Source organism: Salvelinus sp. IW2-2015, unplaced genomic scaffold (genome assembly GCF_002910315.2).
Source record: "Salvelinus sp. IW2-2015 unplaced genomic scaffold, ASM291031v2 Un_scaffold2494, whole genome shotgun sequence".
Lineage (NCBI taxonomy): Eukaryota > Metazoa > Chordata > Actinopteri > Salmoniformes > Salmonidae > Salvelinus > Salvelinus sp. IW2-2015.
Genome location: NW_019943811.1, coordinates 37,688 through 50,292, shown reverse-complemented (window position 1 = coordinate 50,292; position 12,605 = coordinate 37,688). Strand labels below are relative to the sequence as shown.

Here is a 12,605-nt window from a genome sequence, read left to right as displayed (position 1 = left end):
CCACACTTCGTACCCTTATAATAACCACAGACCCACACACACTCCCCTCCCCCATGAARAGGCCCCTGTTAAAACAAACGCACATGCATTCTGCTCGAGGWTMAGACTCTAAGACAAAGAACTGTGTTAAGAGCCAATGGAACGTCGACATCAGGCCCGGACAGGACTACCCACGACCCAGATCGACCAATCGGAAGGCCAGACTACAAGATCAACCTACTTTACTTGTTGCATATATAACCAGCACAAATTGTTTAGAGGTCTCTTTTCCGACGATTCCATACGAGTCAGACAGAACGGGGCCGTGCTGCACGATTGCTAAGATATTTTTACCTGTGAATAAACTGCCTTATTATACAAATATCCACCTCGTCCTATGTCTCAACTTGATCTCCTGTCTCCAGTAAACGTTTTATCAACAGGACACACCTACTCATTCCAGGGTTTTTCTTTATTTGTAGTATTTTCTACATTGTAGAATAATAGTGAAGACATCAAAACTATGAAATAACACATATGGAATCATGTAGTAGGGTTGGTATACAGAAGATAGCCCTATTTGGTAAAATACCAAGTCCATATTATGGCAAGAACAGCTCAAATAAGCAAAGAGAAACGATAGTCCATCATTACTTTAAGACATAAAGGTCAGTCAATGCGGAAAATTTCAAGAACTTTGAAAGTTTCTTCAAGTGCAGTCGCAAAAACCAACAAGCGCTATGATGAAACTGGCTCTCATGAGGACCGCCACAGGAAAGGAAGACCCAGAGTTACCACTGCTGCAGAGGATAAGTTCATTAGAGTTACCAGCCTCAGAAATTGCAGCCCAAATGAATGATTCACAGAGTTCAAGTAACAGACACATCAACATCAACTGTTCAGAGGAGACTATGTGAGTCAGGCCTTCATTGCTGCAAAGAAACCACTACTAAAGTACACCAATAAGAACAAAAGACTTGCTTGGGCCAAGAAACACGAGCAATGGGCATTAGACGGTGGAAATCTGTCCTTCCAATAAAATGTTATTTGATTTGACCCAACCCTCTCAGTTTTTCAACTTGTTGTTCAGTAAAGCCAACGATTGTCTATTATATTGACAAGATAGTCAAGTGACTGCTCTAACGATCGAAAAACATGTCCTCAAAGATTAAAGGAAGGCGGGGAAGAGGCAGGATCAGTTGGCACCATTCTAGTCAATGAGAGGGCAGATATGTGTGAACAACAGTCCATAGATATTGATAGAGTCATCATCTTTATATTTGTGCAATTATAGTGTCTGTGCTAGCAAGGACAGCGCCATTGAGATTCTCCATTTTAAAGTAGTTCATGTTCTTATTCTTCATTGGCTGATTGCTCCCAACTCATAGGAACCCCCACCCAGTTGAATACTTAAAATTGGTGGAAGCCCTCAATAGCAATGTCCATGCTTAAAAGTGTTATATTCATGATTAGTCCTCTACCCATCTCTATGACAACAAGCACAAACCTGATATAGTCGTTTTTTCAAAGTTGACGAAATGCCACGTGCTTCCACTTATATCAGTGCATTCATAACAATCTAACCACGAAACGTATATTAGATCAAATAAGTCTCACTTAGCAAATTAGCAAATCATTTTTTTGTTGAACAAATTCGACACTCATTCATTGACCTCCATACAAAAAATCCTCACTACCTGGGTTTATTTTTATTTTTTGTGGACAGATTTTTTTGGGTGGAGTAAAACTTCTCCTTTAGTCTCTACCTCTCTGCTGCAGTACCTTTTTGCGTAACGTTACTCAAGAACCGTGAACGAGCATATTCAGGTGAGTGTTGCATTCCTTTAAGACGTTTTTAGCTAGTTAGTTCTTATATTAAGAACTTTATATTTTGACCCGTTCATGTGGATAATCCTTATTTGTGCCAAGCCTGCTGTCTTTAGGTTGACAATTATTTAGAAAATTAGCAGCATGCCAATGCAAACACCATTTTGTTGTGATTTTGTTATTCATCTATTTGAAATGTTTGAATTTTTCTCTGTAACAAAAACAACTTCACAGTTGTACAACTTTGTCTTTTTTGCGTGTGCCAAATTCAGTTTCGTTTCTTTATCCTGACCACATGATCAGATGCTATGTGAAGAGCTTAACTTTCACTTTCACCACGCCCTTTCCTTCACAGTATCAGTCTATTGCTCTTATCAGACAGTCAAAATGAGCACAGACTGTTTACTTTGGTGAAACAATGTAAAATATAATGAATTCGACATCTGCATGTTTCAACAAACTCAAAATAGCCAGTTTACAGAATCCCGCAGGTGTTTAGGGTGGCTTGGGGTTAAACACCACCCAGGGTTAAACGATCCCAGGGTTGCCAGGTCCAGTTCAAAGTCAAATTCTAAAGACCCATCAAAACCTGCCCAGAAAGTCTGAAAACTAGCAATTTTTTTCACAGCAACGGAGGAGTTGCCATATTTATCCAATACATAATTTCCCCATAAAGTTATTGATCTAATTAAGACGGAATAACGACTAAATTTGTAACGACAATAAGCCAAATTAAGTTTCCCATCAAAATTATTATTATTATTTGGGAGCTAATGTGATGTAATAGCCTAGTGGTTAGAGGTTGGACCGGTAACCGAAAGGTTGCTGGATCAAATCCCCGAGCTGACAAGGTAAAAAATCTGTCGTTCTGCCCCTGAGTAAGGCACTGTTCCCCGGGCGCCAACGACGTGGAATTTGATTAAGGCAGCCCCCCGCACGTCTCTGATTCAGAGGGGTTGGGTTAAATGCAGAAGACACATTTCAGTTGAAGCCATTCAATTGTACAACTGACTTGGTACCCCCCTTTCCTAATAAAGGAATTTCAATATGTTGCAATAAAAAATATAATTACCTTTTATTAAACTTGCTAGATCTTTTTCCCTCAATGGACGTCTATTTAACTCGTTTGACTGCTATGATTTTAAATAAATCCCTTTTTGTGCATGTGCATAACTATAGATAAATCCGACAGAGTGTGAGACACAGTGTCACGATCGTCTACTGAAGAGAGTGAGGACCAAGGCGCAGCGCGTGAAAAGAACATCTTCTTTTATTCAGAAGAGAGAAAACATGAAACGAACACTATACATAAACTAAACAAACGACCGTGAAGCTATAAATGTTGTGCGCGCACACACACACAGGCTACAAACGTTCAAACATAGACAATTACCCACAAACACCTAAAGCCTATGGCTACCTTAAATATGGCTCCCAATCAGAGACAACAATAACCAGCTGTCTCTGATTGAGAACCAAATCAGGTAACCATAGACTTTCCTAAACACATACACTCAACCATAGACAATCCTAGACACATACACTCAACACAAACCCATACACTAAAACCAACACCCCCTTTACCATAATAAACACCCAAAACACAATCATACCCCATGTCACACCCTGACCTAACTAAAATAATAAAGAAAACAAAGAATACTAAGGCCAGGGCGTGACACACAGGATCTCGAAATCTCTGCAAAGAAACACTTGGACGAACTTCAAAAATCACATGTTCGGCTATTTTCTGGCAATTGTGCCTTTAGTATGTGCCAGCTGTTAAGACTACAAACAGTTATAAATTGTATATTTGCGAGATTTACTTGCCATTTCAATAGGCATATGGCCTATGCTACTGACTACAATCTGGATTTATGATTGTAGGTAGCCTATAGCCCCGATAGGCCTACATCTAATATCAGATAGCCTACAGTAGCCAAGGCAAGATGTCGGCAAGCTGAACGATTTAGCAGCTTACTTAGTTCAAATTGACAGACTCATTTATTCAACATGAATATAGCGATGTGATTTCGAGTAAGAAGTTCTTGTTCTGAATAGGGTCGTAATTCCATATCACTGAATCAAATTTTCATAATATGGATATGAACTGAATATATGCTTGTCATCAACAGCCAGTGTTTGTTTTATTACCTGTAGCTAAATCTCATTGAATGTTACCTAAATCGAATGCATTCTAACAGCTGAGGGGCAATTGCGATAGAGCTGTGACCATGATCACAATTGATAACTTCCAATTTAATGAACTAAACATGGCTGTTAATCATTGCATAATAACACAAGGCTAAAACAATAGAAGTTATAGGCTATTTATTCAATATGTTTGCCATTTTTTAGGAAGGCTACACAAGTGGCACAAATTGATTTGCAAGGACTCCAGTGAAATGTCTTTCAACATATGTATTGTATCAAATGGTAGCCTACTATGGCATATAAATTAATAGGCTACTTGATGGCCAACAGATGCAAATGTATCATGTCAGTTTCATTGTGGACTTTTTCCCATAACAGAAGCACGCAAGGGAGTTCCATAACTTCTATTTCTAATTTACTCGCACAGCGCTCGAGACCCAAGAACTGAGCATGCTTAAAACTTTGACTTGATACGATTTTTCATAAGTAAAGTTGACATTAGAATGCAGTTTAAACCACCTCTGAGTGAATGTATCTAATTCACTCTAGTGTGCCTGAAGTGGTTTTCCAGTGCTTTGTTGCTGTTATTTCTGGATGCGCATCAGTTCTTGCATGTTAATAATTCGTTTTATGGAAAAGGGTTGGAAATACACCATATGTACAAAAGTATGTGGATTAGTGGATTCAGCTATTTCAGCCACACCCGTTGCTGACAGGTGTATAAAATCGAGCACACGGCCATGCAATCTCCATAGACAAACATTGGCAGTAGAATGGCCATACTGATGAGCCACACAAGCTCACATAACGGGACCGCTAAAGCTCGTAAAAACCTTCTGTCCTCAGTTGCAACACTCACTACTGAGTTCCAAACTGCCCCGGGAAACAACGTCAACACAAGAATTGTTAGTCGGAAGTTCCTTGAATTGGGTTTCCATGGCCAAGCAGCCGCACACAAGCTTAAGATCACCATGTGCAATGCCAAGTGTCGGCTGGAGTGGTGTACAGCTCGTCGCCATTGGACTCTGGAACAATGGAAACGCATTCTCTGGAGTGGAATGCATAGTGCCAACTGTAAAGTTTGGTGGAGGAGGAGAAATGGCCTGGGGCTGTTTTTCATGGTTCAGGCTAGTCCCCTTAGTACCAGTGAAGGGAAAACTTAACGCAATGACATTCTGGACGATTCTGTGCTTCCAACTTTGTGGCAACAGTTTGGGCAAGGCCCTTTCCTGTTTCAGCATGACAATACCCCGTGTACAAAGCAAGGTCCATACAGAAATGATTTGTTGAGATCGTTGTGGAAGAACTTGACTGGCCTGCACAGAACCCTGACCTCTACCCCATCGAACACCTTTGGGATGAATTGTAACGCCAACTGCGAGCCAGACCTAATCACCCAACATCAGTGCCCAACCTCACTAATGCTCTTGTGGCTGAATGGAAACAAGTCCCTGCAGCAATGTTCCAACATCTATTGGAAAGCCTTCCCAGAAGAGTGGAGGCTGTTATAGCAGCAAAGGGGGGACCAACTCCATGTTAATGCCCATGATTTTGGAATGAGATGTTGGAATGAGAGGAGGTCATGTAGTATATATACAGTGCTTTTGGAAAATATTCAGACCTTGACTTTTTCCACATTTTGTTACGTTACAGCCTTATTCTAAAATGTATTAAATAATCTACACACAATACCCCATAATGACAAAGTGAAAACAGATTAAACACTTTTTTAAACAGAAATACCTTATGTACTCAGACCCTTTGCTATGAGACTCGAAATTGAGCTCAGTTGCATCCCGTTTCCATTGATCATCCTTGATGTTTCTACAACTTGACTGGAGTCCACCTGATGTAAATTCAGTTGATTGGACATGATTTGGAAAGGCACAAACCTGTCTAAATAAGGTCCCACAGTTGTCAGTGCATGTCAGAGAAAAACCAAGCTATGAGGTCGAAGGAATTGTCCCTAGAGCTCCGAGACAGGATTGTGTCGAGGCACAGATCTGAGGAAGGGTACCAAAATCATTATTCTTAAATGGAAGAAGTTTGGAACCACCAAGACTCTTCCTAGAGCTGGCCGCCTCCCCAAACAGCAATCGAGGGAGAAGGGCCTTGGTCAGGGAGGTGACCAAGAACCCGATGGTCACTCTGACAGAGCTACAAAGTTCCTCTGTGGAGATGGYAGAACCTTCCAGAAGGACAACCATCTCTGCGGAACTCAACCAATCAGGCCTTTATGGTAGAGTGGCCAGACGGAAGACACTCCTCAGTAAAAGGCACATGATAGCCCTTTTGGAATTTGGCAAAAGGCACCTAAAGACCCTCAGACCATGAGAAACAATATTCTCTGGTCTGAAGAAACCAAGATTGAACTATTTTCTGCCTGGATGCCAAGCATCACGTCTGGAGTAAACCTGGCACCATGCCTATGTTGAAGCATGGTGGTGGCAGCATCATGCTGTGGGGATGTTTGTCAGCTGCAGGGACTGGGAGAATAGTCAGGATCAAGGCAAAGATGAACGGAGCAATGTACAGAGAGATCCTTGATGAAAACCTGCTCCAGAGTGCTAAGAACCTCAGATTGGGGCGACGGTTCACCTTCTAACAAGACAATGACCCTAAGCACACAGCCAAAACAACGCAGGAGTAGCTTCGTGACAAGTCTCTGAATGTCCTTGAGTGGACTCCCTGCAGTACCGCTGCGGCCCCCAGTTGTATACCCCTGTTCTAGAACATTGATATATTTTATTCTGAGAACATGACAACCATGTTCTATGTAAGTTTATGGGATGTTGATTGAATGTTCTACTAAACCTCAGAAAACTGGACACAGAGTTCCCATGAAACATGTCTAGAACATTAACATGGGAATGACGTTCTGGGTTAGTTCTGGTTGACATTAAGGGAATGGTCTGTTGAAAACCGTCCTTGCACGTCACTGGAACATTACTATGAAAACATTTGGCGCATTCTCTAAAGTTGTGGGAACGTTTGTTGTTAGCTGGGTAAATTTGATAAAACTCCAGATGAAGCATTAGGGTCTTATGTCAGAATTTGATCTCATTTGTAGGGAAGCACGATATATCGGTGACCATATCCAGCGATGTCTAGTTTAACACCGATGTCAAAGCTGACGTGCATACTTATATAACGTATGTACATGACGTAATGACGTAATTTTACGCTGCGCTACATGTGCAGCACAGCATTCCTAACCTAGCCCACAATGTCTGCTGGGTGGATCGAGCAGTCAACAAATGAAGCAGTCATTTGAAAGAGTAAGAAAATTTCAGCGAGACAACTCAAAAAGCAAAATCCATTAACGCCAAGATAATGGAATTCATTGCTCTTGACAATGAACCGTTCTCTGTCATGGGTAATGTTTGCTTTCGCCGACTGGTCGAGCACCGGTCCACACTACCAAGTGCGCTATTTTTCAGATGTTGCCTTACCGGAATTACACAGTAATAGCTTCACGACTGACATTTGGACCAGCATATCAGCTCCATGAGCATGCTGAGTCTGACAGCACAGTGGGTCTTCAAGGATTTCGGACTGAGGAAAGTCATATTGCATGCTCAAGAATATGCTGGTTGTCATACCGCTGCTGCAATTTTCAATGGCATTTGAGAACATGTTTGAAACTTGGAAACATGAACACACTAGCTAGCTCCATTCGAACAACTGACTCGAGAAATAAGCTCATCTACTGCGCCTGCAGCAGACGTGATCCCCTCTCATGGCATTGAAACGCCTGCTCAACAAAACTGTCGACACAGGCTGTGAACAAGCGATTCGGTGGCATTCTCTCTTTACTGTGTCGCCACCATGTTCGATGCTATGTACAAGGACCGCTACTTCGATGCAGACAAGAAACAGGGTTTACGTGAAATATTGCATACACTGATGGACAAGATGGAAATGGACACAGTGACAGTGCGCACCGAGGAAGAGAGGCCACGCACAGACAGAGCTGAAACTTCACTGCTTGACATATATGATGAAATCCTGGTTGAGAATAAAACGACTGAACAACGAAACAGCACAGCAAGTAAGTGAAAGAAATAGGTTTTGATTATGTTTTACTGGTAATGGGGACGTACATAAATGCCAACAATAACTTTTTGGTCAGTGTGTGTGTGTGTGTGTAACCTTTATTTAACTAGGCAAGTCAGTTAAGAACAAATTTTTATTTACAATGACGGCCTACCCCGGCCAAACCCAGACGATGCTGGGCCAATTGTGCTCCGCCCTATGGGACTCCCAATCACAGCCGGATGTGATACAGCTTGGAGTCGAACCAGGGACCTTAGTGACACCTCTTGCACTGAGATGCAGTGCCTTAGACCGCTGTGTCCGTGTGTGTATTTAGCTGTACTAAAATGCTTAAAAGGCTGCTAAAATGTTAAATAACTTATCGGTATCGGGTTTTTGACAAGGAAAATATCGGTGCATCACTAATCATTTGTGTTTTTCCTCAGACTACCTCTACTGAGACCAACGTGTTCCCCACCATGAACCCCAAACTGACCCAGGAACAGGAGAAACAGCTGTGTTCCTTACTGGGAAACGTCAAACTCAGCCTGCTGTTCAAGGCCAGTATATATGGCTACACAGCAGCAGCCTTTCACCAGAAATGTGACCACCAAGGTCCCACAGTCTCTGTAGGATATAACTCCACAGGGTTTGTTTTTGGAGGCTACACAAGTAAAGATCATGATGTAGCCAAGCAAGGCCAGTACATACAGGATGACAAAGCCTTTTTGTTCAGTTTAACTGGTAGAAATCCTGTCAGGTATCCCGTCACAAATGCCCAATATGCGGTCAAAATGCACAACACAACTGGCCCTTACTTTGGGGAGGATTTGATGTTTATGAACGCTAACACAGCTACAGTGATCAGTGTTCCAGGAAAGCACTACAACTTCAATGCTGCAGAAATGCATGGCAATAACCTCAACCTAACTGAGTGTGAGGTGTATAAAGTGGAAGGTGAGTGTAGAATCAATTCTCTTCTCTCTTTAATGTGTATTTTTTATTGTGCATGTTATTATAATCTTTTTTTTAAAACAGAAGGTGGTAACATCATCGGAAAGCCATGGAGGACAGTTCTTTGGAAAGCTGAGTAAGCTCCAGAAATGACCATAATTAAACATTTTTGTGATGCAGTAATGCCTATGTTAATGTTTTGACTACAATTGCATCATGTGATTCTCACATGGGCAACATATACTGAATGTTATAAGATTGATGAGTACAGGACATTAAAGCGTTTGCATATTAAATTGAGGTTCTTGTTTTCCACAGGAGGAGAATGGAGCTGATGGAGTCTGTTAAGCTCTACAGGCCCATGATCAGTTCTGTGGGTCAGGCTAGAGTTCTACTCATCGGCCCCGTCGGCGCTGGAAAGTCCAGCTTTTTCAACTCTGTCAACTCCATCTTCCGAGGCCATGTGACCAGCCAGGCCATATCGGGCAGCTCTGGAACCAGTCTGACCACTCAGGTATGTGGTCTACCATGTTAAACAACTGGTCTTCTTTTTTTGTCCCTGCTTCAACAATTTGAATGAATGTCATCATATTTATGTGGACAAAATCAATGGTGTAGTGGAGGGTAAACATAGTTTACCTACTTTTTTTTTGCTCAACAGTCTACCCACCTTTTGAATGTATAGGCAGCATTAGTTTTTCCGTCGCAACCGGTGCTAGAGTTTGCCTACCAAGTTATTTATTTTTTTCCACTTCATCACTGGACAAAATGATGGTGCATTAATTATATTTCACAGTTTCGCACCTACTCAGTTAAGGCTGGACGCGATGGCAAACCGCTGGCAATAATTTTGTGTGACACGATGGGAATGGAGGAGGCCACAGGGGCGGGGCTAGATGTGGATGACATCAGCAGCATTCTGAAAGGCCATGTGCCAGACAGATACCGGGTGAGGGGCACCACACATACATACATACATACATACATACATACATACATACATACATACATACATACATACATACATACATACATACATACATACATACATACATACATACATACATACATACACACACTTTGATTCTCCTCAGTGTGACCCAAACCCCTCGTCTTTCCCAGTTCAACCCCTCAGTCCCTCTGCAAGCAGATGACCACGGATTCCGGCAGTCAGTGAACCTGCATGAAAGGATTCACTGTGTGGTGTACGTCATGGACACCTGCAAAGTCTCCATCATGTCCACCAAACTGGAGGAGAAACTGGTGGCCATTCGCAGGAGGGTCAACCTGCTAGGTCAGTCAGTCCGAGAGAAACCTGGGCTAAAGATTTGATTATACAGACTCTACTAGCGCAATCCCTGGTTAGTGACACTAATGGAGGGTTGTTGTTCCACAGGCATCCCACAGCTGGTTCTTCTTACCAAGGTGGATGAGGCGTGTCCCTGTGTGGCCGACAACTTGAGGAACGTGTACAACAGCCAGTACATAAAGACCAAGGTGAGCTCTGCACTCCCCCTGCATTAGATGACCATGAACAGTCACATGAACGTTTGGTAATGCTTGGTGTGTCTCGACTCCCATAGGCCCAGGAGGTGAGTGGCCGTCTGGGGCTACCCATGTCCTGCATTGTCCCAGTGAAGAACTACAGTGAAGAGCTGGAGCTGGACATGAGCTGTGACATCCTGCTCCTCAGCGCCCTGATCCAGATGCTCCGCTTCGCAGACAACTACTTTGATGACGTCAACGACCAAGAGAAGCACGACTAGACCAAGTGGAGGAGATCACCCAGCATGGTGGTGGTATTGCCTGTCTATGCCACCTTGTTTAGCCCTCTCTCTGCCTCATTCTGTATATCTTGTTCTATGGTGTTCACGTAATCATAATTATGATGACTAGTTATCCATTACACAAAACTACAGAATGATAAGAATAACATAACATGCCTCATTGAGCCTACATCTTGAATATTTTATTCAATTGCTAGAAATAATCTGTATTTAGGCCTAGATTGAAAGATAGTTCACTAGCGTTGCTAATTCTGTTGTTGTTTACATCATTGTGATTGTTTGGATTACATGGGATAGGTGAAAGGCCTGGGTTTTCTTCATATGTTCAGTGGTTGCTTTGCATCAAACTGCTTCTACACCTGCATTGCTTGCTGTTTGGGGTTTTAGGCTGGGTTTCTGTACACCACTTTGAGATATCAGCTGATGTAAGAAGGGCTATATAAATACATTTGATTTAAAGACACCATCACTCTATACTAGTTGATCCTACATAGTCAGTTCTTGGATAGTCTCATGTAGCAATCTGTTCCTCAGAATATACCCCAGCTGAAGAACAAGTAGAGGTAAATCTTAGTACAAGATCATGTTGTTTTTATATTGGATTCCCTTCACATTTGGCTTGCAAATGCTTGAAGTTTAACTACTAGATGGCAGTATATCACCATGAAACTGAAAATAAGTTGTTAATAGTATGTGCTGCTGTTGGAAAAGCTGCCCATTAAAGTTACCTTTGTTGATTATCATAGTATTGTGTCCTCATTTTTATTGTGTTAGTTGACACTATGGTACATTTAAATCACCATTGATCAAATATGAAACAGTAACAGTCAATGGAATGAACATGTTTGAACATGTTTTTTTTAGCAGTGTTTCCCTGTTCCCCTTTATATTGGTCCTGACCTGTTCCTCGACTACTCTGCTTACTTTCAAATACAAACTGTCAACTACTTTCTGCTGCCACGTCTTTCCAGTGTTTAGTGGCCTATAGCAACAATGGTAACATTTTGCATTACAACTGAGGAGCTTAACTTCATTTAGACACCATGTCCCTTCCAGACAGGTGACAGATGTCTTACTGCGTAATGCGGTGTAATTCACTGTCCTCACCCGAGAGAAGGAACACAACAAGCACTCTGAGTCTCCAAAACAGCCAGAGAATATTTTATTTCGGGGCCTCACCGCTTCTTGCAAATTACTTTGCTGGAAGACAAGAGCACCATCACTGAAATGCAAACAATACCCTCCCAAAACATAACTTGTATCTCCTATATGAAAATAGGAATTCAATATACACTGCTCAAAAAAATAAAGGGAACACTTAAACAACACAATGTAACTCCAAGTCAATCACACTTCTGTGAAATCAAACTGTCCACTTAGGAAGCAACACTGATTGACAATAKATTTCACATGCTGTTGTGCAAATGGAATAGACAAAAGGTGGAAATTATAGGCAATTAGCAAGACACCCCCAAAATTAAAAGGATGGTTCTGCAGGTGGTGACCACAGACCACTTCTCATTTCCATAGGCTTTCCTGGCTGATGTTTTGGTCACTTTTGAATGCTGGCGGTGCTTTCACTATCTAGTGGTAGCATGAGACGGAGTCTACAACCCACACAAGTGGCTCAGGTAGTGCAGCTCATCCAGGATGGTACAATCAATGCGAGCTGTGGCAAGAGGTTTGACTGTGTCTGTCAGCGTAGTGTCCAGAGCATGGAGGCGCTACCAGGAGAAAGGCCAGTACATCAGGAGACGTGGAGGAGGCCGTAGAGAGCAACAACCAGCAGAGCAGGACCGCTACCTCCGCCTTTGTGAGCAGAGGAGCACTGCCAGAGCCTGCAAAAATTACCTCCAACAGGCCACAAAC

General features: G+C 42.2%; 1 protein-coding gene across 2 annotated transcripts; it reads left to right on the top strand.

Moving 5' to 3' along the window:
* The first annotated feature begins 1,529 nt into the window (after positions 1–1,529).
* On the top strand, positions 1,530–11,474 carry LOC112074096 (interferon-induced protein 44-like). 2 transcript variants are annotated; one of them, XM_024141318.2, is made up of 8 exons: positions 1,530–1,806; positions 8,442–8,952; positions 9,034–9,085; positions 9,268–9,463; positions 9,746–9,898; positions 10,072–10,243; positions 10,346–10,446; positions 10,533–11,474. In XM_024141318.2, the coding sequence occupies exons 2-8, from the start codon at positions 8,475–8,477 to the stop codon at positions 10,713–10,715; spliced, it is 1,335 nt and encodes a 444-aa protein (XP_023997086.1). In that variant the 5' UTR covers positions 1,530–1,806; positions 8,442–8,474; the 3' UTR covers positions 10,716–11,474. The 2 variants fall into 2 exon arrangements, with proteins under 2 accessions (XP_023997086.1, XP_023997087.2); XM_024141319.2 differs by lacking the exon at positions 1,530–1,806 and adding an exon at positions 7,210–8,011.
* The last annotated feature ends 1,131 nt before the right edge of the window (positions 11,475–12,605 follow it).

Coding starts and splice junctions, on each gene's coding strand:
- LOC112074096 (XM_024141319.2), top strand. CDS start 7,958: ATGATGAAATCCTGGTTGAGAATAAAACGACTGAACAACGAAACAGCA. Junction 9,086..9,267: donor ACAGTTCTTTGGAAAGCTGA/GTAAGCTCCAGA, acceptor TGTTTTCCACAG/GAGGAGAATGGAGCTGATGG. Junction 9,899..10,071: donor ATGTGCCAGACAGATACCGG/GTGAGGGGCACC, acceptor CGTCTTTCCCAG/TTCAACCCCTCAGTCCCTCT.